At 38.5% G+C, this 15,252-nt stretch overlaps 1 protein-coding gene across 1 annotated transcript in view; it reads left to right on the forward strand.

The window, feature by feature from the left end:
• Window positions 1-327: 327 nt before the first annotated feature.
• The window catches only part of ETNK1 (ethanolamine kinase 1), a 73,738-nt gene continuing 58,813 nt past the window's right edge, over window positions 328-15,252 (forward strand). The window contains 2 exon segments of the mRNA XM_036865027.1: window positions 328-1,328; window positions 1,330-1,362. Coding sequence (XP_036720922.1) covers window positions 1,206-1,328; window positions 1,330-1,362 — 156 coding nt within the window. The 5' untranslated portion in view covers window positions 328-1,205.

A 15,252-nucleotide genomic window follows, 5' to 3' on the forward strand; every position in this document is an offset into this window, starting at 1 on the left:
AATCAGAATGTAAACTGATGCTAATGAGATAAACATTTTGACTGTTAATTAAGCTGAGTCCAGTTAGCGATTTAATTTACCACTAACAAACGTATTCACCATTTACCAAATGCTGCAGGCAAGACAGATTAAGAGGTCAAATCTCAGCCCATTTTCCTCAAATCATAGGGAAAATTAGGAGGTCCCAATAAATTACTTGTGGATTACCCAGTTTCCAGTATTCCCCTAGCAGAGGAATTAGCTGCTATAAGACAATGAGACTAAAAGTTTGAAGGTAGCTCTTTCAAGGCCCTCAGGGATACCCTGAAACAGGCATCTAGAGGCTTAGCCCAAAACTCCTTTCCTTCCATCTTCATCCTACACTATAACCTGTTTTTGCCGACTCTGAATAACTCTCGGTATGATCAAACATCACACCTTAAAAACACATCTTGAAGTGCAGTCGCTTTCTTACCCAAATATCTTAACTGTCCCAAATACCATGATCTCCGTATACTGCTGATGGGAATTTAGTTGCCAACCCAACTATGTGGTTAGTCCTCAGTACACAGTGGCTCCGAGATCAAGGCGACGCAGTTAACCCAGCTTGCCCAGACTCAGGCCAAATTCAGAGGCTGATCCTGGAGTTATTTCAGGACACTTCCCTCGCTTCCCAGAAAAACTCAGCCCTACCTCAAACCCAGACCCCAAGACCCTCCCGATCAGGTGAGCTAAAGCCTCAGTGCCTTTCGTTCGGGGCTTGGCAGGGGTCAGGCTCATTCCAAGCGGGAGCGCCACGTTTTAAAGACTAGCAGCACGCGCCGCACTGTCCGATAACGGTCGAGGAACCGAGCTCCAGGCACTAGGCCCATTGTGCTCGCGGCTAGAAACTCCGCCTTGATCCTAACGCAGCCGAGGCCCCGCCCCGCGCGTGACGCCAGCGTCAGGCCAGTCCCGGCATGCTCCGCGCCCGCCGGCGGCCGAGCGCAGACGAGAAGGATATTCCCCGTGAGCGGTCTCTGGTCAGTTCAGCCGCTATCCAGACCTGGGTCGGCGAGAGTGCCGCCACCAGCTGTTCTCCTACCGCTCTGCCGTCAGTCTGAACGCCCCCAGCCCTCCCGCGAGGGCGCCCCGGGACGGAAGGATCCAGCAGCCTGTCGGCGCCCGCCGTTCTCGTGGTCGCCGTCGCCGTCGTCGTTGTGGTAGTCTCTGCCGTAGCCTGGGCCATGGCCAATTACATCCACGTCCCGCCCGGCTCCCCGGAGGTCCCCAAGCTGGACGTCACGGTGCAGGATCAGGAGGAGCAGCGCTGCCGGGAGGGGGCCCTGAGCCTCCTGCAACACCTGCGGCCCGCACTGGGACCCTCAGGAGGTGACCCTGCAGGTAACGCCCACACCTCAGCCCCGGGTTTCACCCGACCTTGACGCGGCCCCGGGGGGCTGGGGGGCGGGGGCGATCTCACCATCCCTTCTAGTCCCCGGTGACCCGGGAGGACCTACGGGAACGTCGTCTCCCTCCGTTCTTTGGGAAGTGATCCTGTATTTTCTCCGTCACACCTAGGAAGGTCACTCCCCCTTCCTTCACCATTGCTTACTGAGGTCGTCCTGGGGGCAGATTTTCTCTTTCCCGAGGCGGCTACGTTCGTGACGCACCCCTTCCACCTCGGGAAGGTTCCTGTTGATCGTTGCCCCTCCTCCCACTCCCCTGTCCCTTCTAACTGCGAAAAGAACCTTTTCCACTCCCTTGCGAGGGGTCCTCGCCCATCGGCCCAAGCCACCATCTCCTCCCCTTTCACAAATAATGTGCTAATTAATCTTCTCTGATCTTCTCATTTCCCTTCCCTCCCCTCCCCCGTCGGTGTGCTCCCATTGATGCTCACCCTGCGTCTTACCTTCTCAAGTCCTGGGATTGGCGACAGTACTCGATTCCAAAGTAGTGACCGTGGTCCTCATGGGTTCTTCGGTAGCCCTGCACACGTTATTTTATTTGTATCGGTACTTCTGAAAATGTTATAGTCATGTTAGTGAAACTAACAATATCTGATGTTAGAAGGGTCAGTGGCTTGTGAATATTTCTTTTTCCTGAGCCACTGTATTCGTAGATAGACAAAAATTGGGAGAAAAAGTCCTTAAGAGCCTATGCATTTTTTAATAGCTTATTTCTAATAAGTTACGATTAAGCATACATGAAATTTATTTTGAATACTAATTTGTATTTAACTTTTGGAGTTTCAGGTACTATATACGAAAATGAACCTCCTTTTCCCTTGCAAACACAAAGTAATTTTAAAGGCTGGCATATTTTAGGTTTGTTTCAAATCTGAGCAATAATGTAAGAGTATTCATTTGAAGTAGCCACATCATCTGCCTTATTTTGTTGACTGATTTGTTTCAGCAATGTTAATTGACTTAACAGTATCTCAGATTCTTTGGTAAAGTAGTCACCTATACAAAAATGAATAAAACATGAACAGTGCCCTAGGGCCCAGAACAGTTCTCGACACTTCAGCTTTCATGAATGTTGGTTTCAGTTCTTACTGCCTAGAAGAGTTTGGAGCAGATTAGAAGGACCCATATGTTTTGGAAAAAAGTTAAGACAAAAATTTTGAAAATTTAAGGGAATGTTTGTTAGCCAAGTATGTAGGACATAGTGAATCCAAAATGATTTTCATGTGTAATTAAAAAAAAATAGTATGATATATTTTCTTTAAGGAAAATTAGTTTAATTGAAACTTCCAATTTGAAACTCTAGACTTCTTTAGTTTATTATTCATTAACTTATTTGTAGTTTATTATAGAAGATTTTTATATTTATTAAAATGAGTTATATTCTGGCAGTCAAGTATAAATTAAACAGATATTAATTAAAAACATTACTACTTCGTGGTAAACTCTGGTACTGGCAAACCATATTACTTTTTAAGCAGAGACTTAAGAGTTTGAAGCTTTGAAGACTGGAATTTCAGTTGATGTGTTTGTCTGTAGAACAGCAGGAATAGCTACCCAGAGGTACATTAGGTGTTTTTTTAATCATTTAATCCCCCGAACAACCATTTTAGATAGGTACTATCTTTTTTTTTTCAGGTGAAACTCAGTGAAGTAAAGCCAGGATATCGGTTTTAAAAAAAAAAAAGGATAAAATATGCTAACATCAAACTGTTTTTTGATTGTTGTACTTGGGATTGAATCTTAATCTGATACCCATGTAGCAGCTTTTGACTTTAAGACCTTTGGACTCATTATCCAAACTTCTAATATACTTATTTGTAAGTGAAGGTAAATACTACCATGTTTTTTTGCCCTTAGGATGATTGTTATTTAGAAATATAATCCCTCCATTTGCAAGCAAAGCTATTGATCCAGAAGCTGGAACAACTGCTAAGCAGAGTTGATGGTTATTCATCTCTCAATATGGTAGATCTGACTCCCACATTCTAGGTCATTATAAACTCTGCTTTTATGATGCTTCAGGATTTCTTTAGTAAATATCAATGGGAATATTTTCTTTTGAGATTTGCTTTTATTTCCTTTGAGGTATAAAGATAAAAATCATACCTAACATAATAGTCAACAGATTAAAACAGGTATCAGTAATACAGCCCATATTTTAAAAAGATTTTTTCTAAAATTCTTATGTGATATAAAATGCTTTAAACATACCTTAGACGCTTACTCTAGTAATACTTATTTTACCTGGCACTTACTCTTGACAGCTGAACTATTGAGAGCATGTTGGAAAATCCAGAAGTAAACAAAAAAAGACTTCAATGCATTCAGAATAATAGAGGGCCCAGTCTTTGCTCACAACTTATGGACACAGGGAATAATATATCTCATTTTAGATAGAGTCTTAAAAAGTTTAATTATTTTTTCCCTATCTGTACAAAATTAAAAGAATACAATATAAAAGGAGTGGTGAGCTTTGTGGAGTGTAGTATCTTAGAATAGGCAGAGTAGTTCTAAAACAATACCAGTCACAGTGTTTTTTATTTAATAATATTTTACTATTTATAAAGAAAGCACTTTCACATACATTCTCCCAACTACCCTGTGAGATAGATGTAGACTGTTAATATGTATTTTATAGTTAAATGAAAGTGAGCTTGGAGTTTGTAATGGCAGATCTGGGATGAAAACTCATCTTAGGAATTATTGCTCTTTGAGAAAAGTTTATGTTTGTATATTATGATTAAGACAGGGAAGCCATTTCTGTGTGAAGTTAGTAATTTCTTAAAAATTAAATCTTTGGCTCATAGAAAGATTTTGCTTTAAGTTCCTTAAACATAAATTTGCATTACTTTTCCACATGTGACATTATTTTAGAAACGGGATTCACTTCAGCTTTCTTTTAAGATAGTTACTATCTAATAGTAAAGTATTTGAGTGGGTGGTAGGACCTAAGACTATTTGACTATGGCTAAGAGAGATGTGTTGTTTGATAGGTTCCCATATATGTTGATAACATGTGACCAAAAAGTTAGGAGCCTACTGTACTAGTTTATTTTCAGGTATTGATAGCTGTGTGACTCGGACTTAGCAAACCACTTCACCTCTCTTTGGGGCCTCAGCATAGTGTAGTGGAAAGAGGATGGTTTTTGAATCCTGATTCCAGCCTTTTGTCACCTTTGGCAAATTTAAAAGCCTCTATAAAAAGGACTTACTCTCTACCTTGGAAAATAGTAGCATAGTAGAAAATAGTAGAATTTAACTACTATAGTACTCATAGTCATTTTACTACTAGTACTAATTTTACTACTTTACTACTAAGAGTAGAGTATCAGGAGAATTAAATGAAATACGTAAAATTATACATAGTATGTTTTAGTACTCCAGCTTCCCCCAGGCTCTCCCCCCACCATTTGTAAGTGGAAAGTTGTTATGAAAGAATTGTAAGCTCCTAAAATTCAGTAATTTTGACATGTATTTTTTTGTATTGGCATAATGCTACTTTTCAGCAGCATTCCTTGTAGCAGAAGGTAGGCATGGGAGAATGAAGGAGGGAAGGCTTCATAGAAGACGGGGTACCTGAACTGAACTTGGAAGGAAAGATAGGAGATGGAATGGGGAAGTATTTCTGGGCAAAGAAAAACTGCTTTCACAAAAGCTAGGCTATGAGTATCTTGGGCAGAATGGTGTATGAACAAGAAAAGAAGTGGGAGTGATTTTCAAATAAGGGAGTGGTTAGATACGAAGGTTTTATGCCTCTTTAAGGAGGTGGTATTTTATTATCTAGGACATGATGGGAAGCTGGTGAATGTCTTTAAGCAGGTAAGTTATATCATATATTTTTTAGAGAAGTGGCAGATTACAATTTAGGCAGCATTCATTGAAGGAAATGTTTTGAATTGGGGAGTAAGTGATCACTTACAAAGGACATTGGTTTTGAAACTGGTGGTTATTGCACACTAAGAGGATGCTAAATCAGTGTAGTGGGTTGAAACCACTACAGTTTAAAAAGATGAGTTAAAATAAGATGTGATAGGATAGATCAGAGAGCATTGCAGGTAATAAGGTAAGTATTATCTTGTGAAGCTTTTAGTTTTATATAAAAGTATATATGTACTGAATTAGAGGATAAATATATTTCTTTCTGTGTATTGCATTAAAAAATGTTTGTGAAAGACAACCTAGGAGAGACTGTTATGTTAGTACAGACAAGCGGTGCTGGGATCCAAATTAGGACAGTGGCCTTGAAGATGGAAATAAGGGACAGATTTGACATTTCAGAAAATAAATGTGCAGGACTTGTTAATTGCTTGCAGGTGAGGGAGGAAGTGGGAAGCTTAAGGTTTTTTTTTTTTTTTTTTTTGTGGGTGACAAAAATGAAGGAAGTAATGAAAAGTGTATATTTAAGGAATCAGGTTGTATTTTTCAGGATTTTATCTTTTTTTTTTTTTTTTTTTAATCTTTTGGCCACGCTGCTTGGCACGTGGGATCTTAGTTCCCTGACCAGGGGTTGAACTCGCGCCCCCTGCAGTGGAAACACAGAGTCTTAATCACTGGACTGCCAGGGAAGTCCCCAGGATTTTGTCTTATAAGGAGTTATTTTGCTCTGATATATCTGATGGTCTATAAATAGGTAAATTTTTATCACCCTTTTAAAAACTGTGAGATGCAACAAACAAACAGAAAAATGAATGAAACATAAATTGTAGAATAAATACCTTCGTAGCCCCAGCCCAGGGAAAGAGAAAATATTACCAGCAACACAGAATATCTCCCTTTTCTCTTCCTGCTCCTAACTTTTCCCTCCCTCTAGTGGTAATCACAATAGCAGTTTAAAAAAAAATTGTTAACAAACAGAATATTTTGAATTAGTCATTTTTTCCAGTACTCTGAGAAAATATACTGTGTATGAATTTTTTAAATAAGAGACTATATGATCATGAAGTAATTTAGTTTTACTGAAAAGATATACCACAATATTAAAACTTTGAGTAGAAAAAAACCCACTTCCTATTCATAGTTTATTAAAAAATCAACTGTTTCATTTTATTACCTTCTACTTCTCCCTTAAGTATTTTACATAGTTGTTATTGAACCTTATGTACAATTTTTAAAAATTAATTTTTATTGGAGTATAGTTGCTTTACAATGTTGGGTTAGCTTCTACTGCACAGCAAAGTGAATCAACCATACATATACATATATTCCCTCCCTTTTGGATTTCCCTCCCATTTAGGTCACCACAGTGCATTAAGTAGAGTTCCCTGTGCTATACAGTATGTTCCCATCAGTTGTCTATTTTATACACAGTATCAATAGGGTATATGTGTCAATCCCAATCTTCCAGTTCCTTCCACCCCACCCCTTTCTCGCTTGGTATCCATACATTTGTTCTCTATGTCTGTGTTTCTATTTCTGCTTGGCAAATAGGGTCATCTATACCATTTTTCTAGATTCCACGTATATGCGTTAATATACGATATTTGTTTTTCTCTTTCTGGACTTATTTCACTGTATAACACTCTCTAGGTCCATCCACATCTCTACAGATGACCCAATTTCGTTCTTTTTATGGCTGAATAATATTCCATTGTATATATGTACCACATTTTCATTATCCATTCCTCTGTTGATGGACATTTAGGTTGTTTTCCATGCCCTGGCTATTGTAAATAGTGCTGCTATGAACATTGGAGTGCGTGTCTTTTTTAAAATAAATTTATTTATTTATTTTTGGCTGCGTTGGGTCTTTGTTGCTGCGTGCGAGCTTTCCATACTTGCGGTGAGCGGGGCTACTCTTCGTTGCGGTGCACAGGCTTCTTATTGTGGTGGCTTCTCTTGTTGTGGAGCACGGGCTCTAGGTGCGCGGGGCTTCAGTAGTGTGGCACACAGCCTCAGTAGTTGTGGCTCATGGACTCTAGAGCGCAGGCTCAGTAGTTGTGGTGCACAGGCTTAGTTGCTCTGCTGCATGTGGGATCTTCCCGGACCAGGGATCAAACCCATGTCCCTGGCATCGGCAGGCGGATTCTTAACAGCTGCATCACCAGGGAAGCCCCATGTGTCTTTTTGAATTATGGATTTCTCTGGGTATATGCCCAGTATTCTGGGTCATATGGTAGTTCTCTTTTTAGTTTTTTAAGGAACTTCCATATTGTTTTCCATAGTGGCTGTATCAATTTACATTCCCACCAACAGTGTGAGATTGTTCCCTTTTCTCCACACCCTCTTCAGCATTTATTGTTTGTAGATTTTTTGATGATGGCCATTCTGACGGGTGTGAGGTGATTTGTAGTTTTGATTTGCATTTCTCTAATAATTAGTGATGTTGAGCTTCTTTTCATGTGTTTGGCCATCTGTATGTACAATTTGTATTCCATTTTTTCATAAATATTTTCCCATGTTGGTATGGTATTGACCACAATTTTTGATAGCTACAGACATAATATTTGGTCATGTTAAACATCATGTGACTTAATTACTTTTAAAGTGAGGTTTTAAAATTGTAAAGAGTATAAAGAGGAAAATTAGAAAAGGCTCATATTCTGTCTAACCTTGTTGATTTTGTTTAAAAAATACAAATGATACATGCCCTTAAAAAACAAGGCTATAGGGGCTTCCCTGGTGGCGCAGTGGTTGAGAATCTGCCTGCCAATGCAGGGAATACGGGTTCGAGCCCTGGTCTGAGAAGATCCCACATGCCGCGGAGCAGCTGGTCCCGTGAGCCACAATTACTGAGCCTGCACGTCTGGAGCCTGTGCTCCGCAGCAAGAGGGGCCGCGATAGTGAGAGACCCGCGCACGGCGATGAAGAGTGGCCCCTGCTTGCCACAACTAGAGAAAGCCCTCGCACAGAAACGAAGACCCAACACAGCCATAAAAAAAAAATTAATTAATAAAAAAAACAAAAAAAACAAAAAAAAAACAAGGCTATAAAATGAAAAGTAAAAAATCTAGCCCCCCCAACACCAAGTCATTCTCCCCAAAGGTAATTTTGTGAACAACTTCTTTTGAACTTATAAAAAATTATCAAATTATAGATTTACCAGTGTACATTATCTACCTATGTTTACAAATGTAGTAAATATAACTATATTCTTTTTTGTGTATATAATTAAGTTATTCTGTATCTTGCTTTTAAAAATAATATATCTTAGACATCTCCATGTCAGTATATATAATCTGCCCCATGTTTTTAAGAAAACATTGTCGTTTTTATTTTTTAGGTGTTAAAAAAAGTATTGCAGTGATCTGCTTTTATACATATATTTTGGATAACTTTTCTAAGTATATCCATAGAGTAAATTCTTATTAGTGGAATTAAAAGGTTAAAAGTAAAAAAAAAAAAACAATTATGATCTTTAAGGAATTGGCTCACACAAGTGTGGAGGCTGGTAAATCTGAAATTTGTAGGGCATACTCTGGTAAGCTGGAAGCTCTCAGGGAGGAGTTGATATTGTAGTCTTAAGGGGGCACATGTTCAGGAAAACCTAAGTTTTGCTTTTACAGCTCTTCACCTGATTGAATGAGGCTCATTCATGGGGAATAATCCCTTTTACTTGAAGTTATCTGGTTAATACGTCTGCAAAATACCTTCAGAGCTGCATCTAAATTAGTGTTTGATTGAATAACTGGGTATTATAGCTAATCCAAGACACAAAACTGTTATGCTGTTTCTCACTTTTATATAATTTATACTCCTCAAAACAGTGTTGGAAAGTATCCTTTCCTCTATACTTTGTCCGACCTCTGATATTAAATTAAAAAATTTTTTGCCGGTTGAATACATGAAAATGGTATTTTGTTTTGTTTTTACATTACTTTTAATTTTGCTATTTTCAAAGATGGTGGAATCCAATAGTTACTTCCACAAAACAGTTAACTGACATGCATTAATTCCATCTTTCTAGGCTTCTGGGCTCGTCCAGTAGCCATTGTCTTAAAGAATAATTGAAGCTTGTCTTTCCCGTTGTATTGGCCTGTGGAAGCTCATTCATTTGAATTCAGTAGTTAATCGGTCATTTTAGACCATAAATAAATATCGAAACCCTGCTTGGTATCTTAGTCATCTTTAAGGACTAAAGAAATTTCATAGTAGCTAAGGTAGAGTTTAATATTTTTATCATCTCAGGGTTTGTAGTTGCAGGGCAGTGTCACGTACTGAAAGAAGGTATTGGATTATGTTTTGGGGGTCTCAAGGTGACCTTCAAGTTCACTAATAATCGCTTTAACTTCTAAGATATCATTAAGACTGTAATTTCTTTTTGTCCACCGGGTATTCTATATTGCTTCAAAGAGCAACCTGTGCAGGTTTGGGCAATTCTTTAAGTTCCTAATTGATACGGTCAGTTAGTCCTGGCTGAAGGGTGAATTTATGTCTTCTGTTACAGTACTAAAATAGGGAAAGTGTTACTATAAAACATATTTATCTCAGTATTACATTCTGGCGAAGGAGACAGAACCACCTCTCATAATACCTGTTCCAGTATTCCACTTGGCATACAAATTTTCACCGTCAACAGTGGCATCCTCATGTCCTCGCAGAGTAACTGTTGCTCCTTTAAGAGTCTCTCACATAGGTTTTGGATTCAGTGCATTGGGCTTCCCTGTCAAAAGGTTTCTTCTCTCCCTCTAGGCCATTTTACCCACTTATGTGAATTTGGCCTTGGGTTCCCAGCTGCTGAGGGCTGGGCTAAGATCTTGGCCTCACAGTCAATTTGCTTATTCCCGAATTGGTGGCGGACTCTTAATATCATCTTTGTACCCTGGCTTTTTAAAATCTCCCAAGCTCGAGTAAATATGGTGGATTTGTTCGGGGCACTCAATGCTGGGAGACCACTAGCAGGTCCCATCAGTCCATCCAATCTGATAATGCTTCATTAAAAAGTTTTGCTTCAACCCCATCAATGTCTGCTTTATTCATCCAGTTTTTTGATAACCATGAAAAACTTTCACTCTGTTGGGACAAGTCATTTGCCATCTCCCCTATCTTTTCCGCTTACTTTTAATTTAGTTTTCTTACTATCATCCCTAAGACCCGAAAAGGGAAGCTTGAGACAGCATATCGGATCCAGCATCCTGAACAGTTTATGTTGGTAACAGGAGAGTTACATGGGGGACCCATGTAGAAGGAGAAACCTTTATCATGGTATTCACCGTGACCTGGGGGTGGGGCATATTAAGTGGTTGAATATGCTGGTCACTGTAAGGCCAGTCTTTTATGGCCTGCATATGCAGTATATCAGCCACTTCATCTGGAGTGATCCACTTTGCATGCAGAGGAGGGACCGCACAATTCCCGTTCTCAGGAAACAAACTTAGTAGCTACTTCTATCCATTCTTCCAGTCTAGCAGTCTTGTTGGGATTAGATTGCTGTATGTTTGGGTTAGTTGCAGCCATTCAAGACTGTTCAGTAGTAAGCTGTGGGTCCTGCATTAGCCTAAACATGCCATGGACTTCAAACCATAGACTGCTCCTAACTTAACCATTCTGATGATGAGACAACTTTACACTATATCCTCTGGTTTCAGTAGTTTCCTTATTTTGTCCCCTTCCCACCGGAATCATTTTGGTAAACAGAGGATGAGTTACAGAGGTCAAAGAAGAGTTATATGCTGTGGAGCACACATTCTCTTTTGTGACAGTTCTGTGCTTAGCAGCCTGATGTTGTATTGGACCATCTGGAACCTGGGTTGGTGCAACATCAAGATCTACCCTAAAACAGTCTTTTATCTTTCTGTCGTAGGTAGTATGGCTAACAGCAGCCAAGGAATCACACGTTTAGCCTATTTCTCATTATTTTGCACTTTATTGTGGATTCAGGGACAACTCTTCTGGGGTTGGAGCTATCATTTTTAGGTTTCACTTACTTTTACCTCTTGTAATAGATGACAGCATGCCTGCCGTTTCATACTGTGGGTGATCTGGCAAACACCCAGGCATCAGGGATTGATCATCCTCTGCCCCTTCCTTATTCTTTTCCTCAGATAATACTTAACAATATTACAGTGAGTCTAGGGTCATGCTAGCGAACCCATAAACTTGAAGGTGTATCCCTGAAACATTAAGAGTCATGACATCAGGTTTTTATCCTGTTTTGCCATTGTATGACTTTGGAAAAATATGAGAACTTACCTAGGTCATAGTTTTCTCATTCTACAAATCGATCATTCAGTCTATATAAAAGCAAACATTTATTGAATATCTCTATGTTCTATGTTCCACTCTTTCTCAACGTTTTTAATAATTACTCTCTAAAGAGAAGGTTAAATTACATTAATTTTTACCTAACAGGAGAAATTAAATACTAAAAAATAGGATTTTGCAGGTAGGGTTGAGCTTTAGAGAGCCACAAACCATTGTAATATCTCTAGATTTTTTTCTTCCCTCAGTAACCAACTTTTGCTCCTTTGGTGGTGATATCATCTCTGTTGAGAATGTTTGTAATACATGTAAGAAATTTTATTTCATTTTATATATGTATATGAGAGGATATGTATCTGTATGTGTATCTGTATCTCCTCTTTAAGATAGTAAATTAAAATTAATTAAATTTAAACCGAAGTACTAAAGTACCTACGCATTTATTTTCAGTTTTAAAAACCTTATCGCTTTAGGAAATTTTCTCTAGGGTTACTGTGAGTTGAAGGTAATCAAAAGATTAACTGGCAGTACATTTTTTCTGATCTGAATATTACATTAACTCTTTTCTAGTTAAATTTGTTGTTGATGTGTGATATACATAATAAAAAGTGCACAAATCGTAAGTGTAGAACCTGATGAATTTTCCTACAAAGCAGCCACACCCATGTAATAAGTATCCAAGTCAGGAAACAGATTTGGGAAATGGTACCCCAGAATCCTCGCTTATACTCTTTTGGAGTCACTATCCATCAACTCTCCTCAGGCAAGTGTTACTCCTATCCTGACTTTATATCGTAGTTTTCCCTCTCTATGAATTTTTTTAAATGGAATCGTATGGTATATACTTTTTTTGGGGGGGTTGGCATATGCTAAAGTTATGAGAGCTTTATTCCTGTATATATAGTTAGTTCTTTCTTATTCTCATTGTAAGAATATACCTCAGTTTATTTATCTTCTGTTGGTGGACACTTGGGTTGTTTTCGGTTTTTGGCTATTACAAATTATGCTGCTGTGAACATAGCTGTATAAATCTTTTGATGAGTGTGAATATCTATTTCTGTTAGGTGGATCCTTAGAAGTAGACTTGCTGGGTCATCTGGTATGTATTTTTAGCTTTACTAGATACTTTAAGTTTTCCAAAGTGGTTGTGTCGATTTATACCCCTAATGGCAATACTGTATGAGAGTTTCAGAGGTGCTGCATCTTTACCAACAATTGTTATTATCCGTCTTCATTTTTATCATTCGCGTAGGCATTAAGGGTATTTTGTTATGGGTTTGATTTGCATTCTCTTAATAACTAGTGCATCTTTTTTCTGTGGGTCGGATATTTGAATGTCTTCTATTTTGAGATACCTGTTAAGATTTTTGGCTAATTTTTCTCCTGGATTATTTTTTTCCTAATGATGTTCTTTACATATTCTATATTTGAGCCCTTTTTTCTTTTTTTTGGCCACGCTGCGCGGCTTTGCAGTATCTTAGTAGGGATTGAACCCAGGCCCCCCAGCCGTGGAAGCGTGGAGTCCTAACCACTGGGCCGCCAGGGAATTCCCGAGTCCTTTTTTTGAAGAAATGTATTATAAATATTTTCTGCCAGTTTGTGGCTTGCATTTTCACCCTTAATAGTGTCTTTTGACAGTTTTAACACCAGTTTTTCAATTTTTTCTTTATGGGTAGCATGTTTTGTGTCTTGATCTCTTCCTATGCCAAAGTCCTGAAGATATTCCTCTATGTTTTATAGAAGCTTTATTGTTTTGCTATTTTACATTTTGATCTGAAATTGTTTATGCTGCAAGGTGGAGGAGGTCATGACTCATTTTTCTTCGAATGGCTATCAGTATCCAGTGATCCAGTATCACTTATAGAAAAGACCATTTTCTCCCCTTTATAGTGTTACCTGAAACCACCATTTTTTCACCATTATAGTGTTACCTTTGTCATAAACCAGGTGGCACTGTATGTGGGTCTGTTTATGAATTCTGTTCTGTTCCTTTAGTCTGTTTTGTCTATTACTGCACCAGTATCACAGTATCTTGACTGCTCTCAAGTTTTGCTTCTAGGTCTTGGTATGATATAGTTACTATAATCCTTGGTATGAGACACTAGCTTTGTTCTTCTTTAAAATTGCCTTGACTGTTCTTGGCTTTTTAAATTGCCATGTAAATAGTAGACTCAGCTTTTCAATTTCCTCAAAAGAAACTAGATGGCATTTTGATTGACATTTTTGTGGAATCTATAGACATTTGAGGAGAAGTGAATTCATTAACAGTATTGAGTCTTACAATCTATAAATATGGTATATCCCATTTATTTATTTAGTTTCTCTCAAACTTTTGAAGTTTTCAATGTAGAGATCTTGTATTTTTCATTTCATTTTTCCCTCCAGGAATTTGATGCTTTCTGATATTATTTAAAGAATATCATTTAAAAAAAAAGGTTTGCTGTTAGTATAGAGAAATTCAATTGATATGTTAATACATTGAATTTTTCCCATGTTCTAATTATTTTTTTAAATTTAGATCCTTTGTGCATTTTCTCTGTATCTGCAAATAATGAGTTTTGTTTTTTCCTTTCCTATTCCTACTTCTGTTGTTGTCGTTGTTGTCATGTCTTTTTTTTTCCCCACGTCTTTATTGGAGTATAAATGCTTTACAGTGTTGTGTTAGTTTCTGCTGTACAACAAAGTGAATCAGCTATATGTATACATATATCCCCATATCCCCTCCTTCTTGAGCCTTCCTCCCACCCTCCCTATCCCATCCCTCTATTGTCGCAAAGCACCAAGCTGATCTCCCTGTGCTATGCAGCAGCTTCCCACTAGCCTTACGTTTGGTAGCGTATATGTCAGTGCTACTCTCTCGCTTCATCCCAGCTTCCCCTTCCCCTCGCTATGCCCTCAAGTCCTTTCTCTACGTCTGCCTCTTTATTCCTGCCCTGCCACTAGGTTCATCAGTACTGCTTTTTAAAATTCCATACATATGCATTAGCATACGATAATTCGGTTTTCTCTTTCTGACTTACTTCACTCTGTATGACAGATTGTAGGTCCATCCACTTCACTACAAATAACTCAATTTCGTTCCTTTTTATGGCTGATATTCCATTGTGTATATGTGCCACATCTTCTTTATCCATTCATCTGTTGATGGACATCTAGGTTGTTTTCATGTCCTGGGTATTGTAAATAGTGCTGCAATGAATATTGTGGTACATGTCTCTTTTTGAATTATGGTTTTCTCAGGGTATATGCCCGGTAGTGGGATTGCTGGGTCATATGGTAGTTCTATTTTTAGTTTCTTAAGGAACCTCCATACTGTTCTCCATAGTGGCTGTATCAATGTACATTCCCACCAACAGTGCAGGAGGGTTCCCTTTTCTCCACACCCTCTCCAGCATTTATTGTTTGTAGATTTTTTGATGATGGCCATTCTAACCAGTGTGAGGTGATACCTCATTGTAGTTTTGATTTGCATTTCTCTAATGATTAGTGATATTGAGCATCTTTTCATGTATTTGTTGGCCATCTGTGTGTCTTCTTTGGAGAAATGTCTATTTAGGTCTTCCACCCATTTTTGGATTGGGTTTTTTTTTTGATATTGAGCTACATGAGCTGCTTGTATATTTTGGAGATTAATCCTTTGTCAGTTGCTTCGTTTGCAAATATTTTCTCCCATTCTGAGGGTTGTCTT

This window comes from Balaenoptera musculus, chromosome 10, assembly GCF_009873245.2.
Source record: "Balaenoptera musculus isolate JJ_BM4_2016_0621 chromosome 10, mBalMus1.pri.v3, whole genome shotgun sequence".
Lineage (NCBI taxonomy): Eukaryota > Metazoa > Chordata > Mammalia > Artiodactyla > Balaenopteridae > Balaenoptera > Balaenoptera musculus.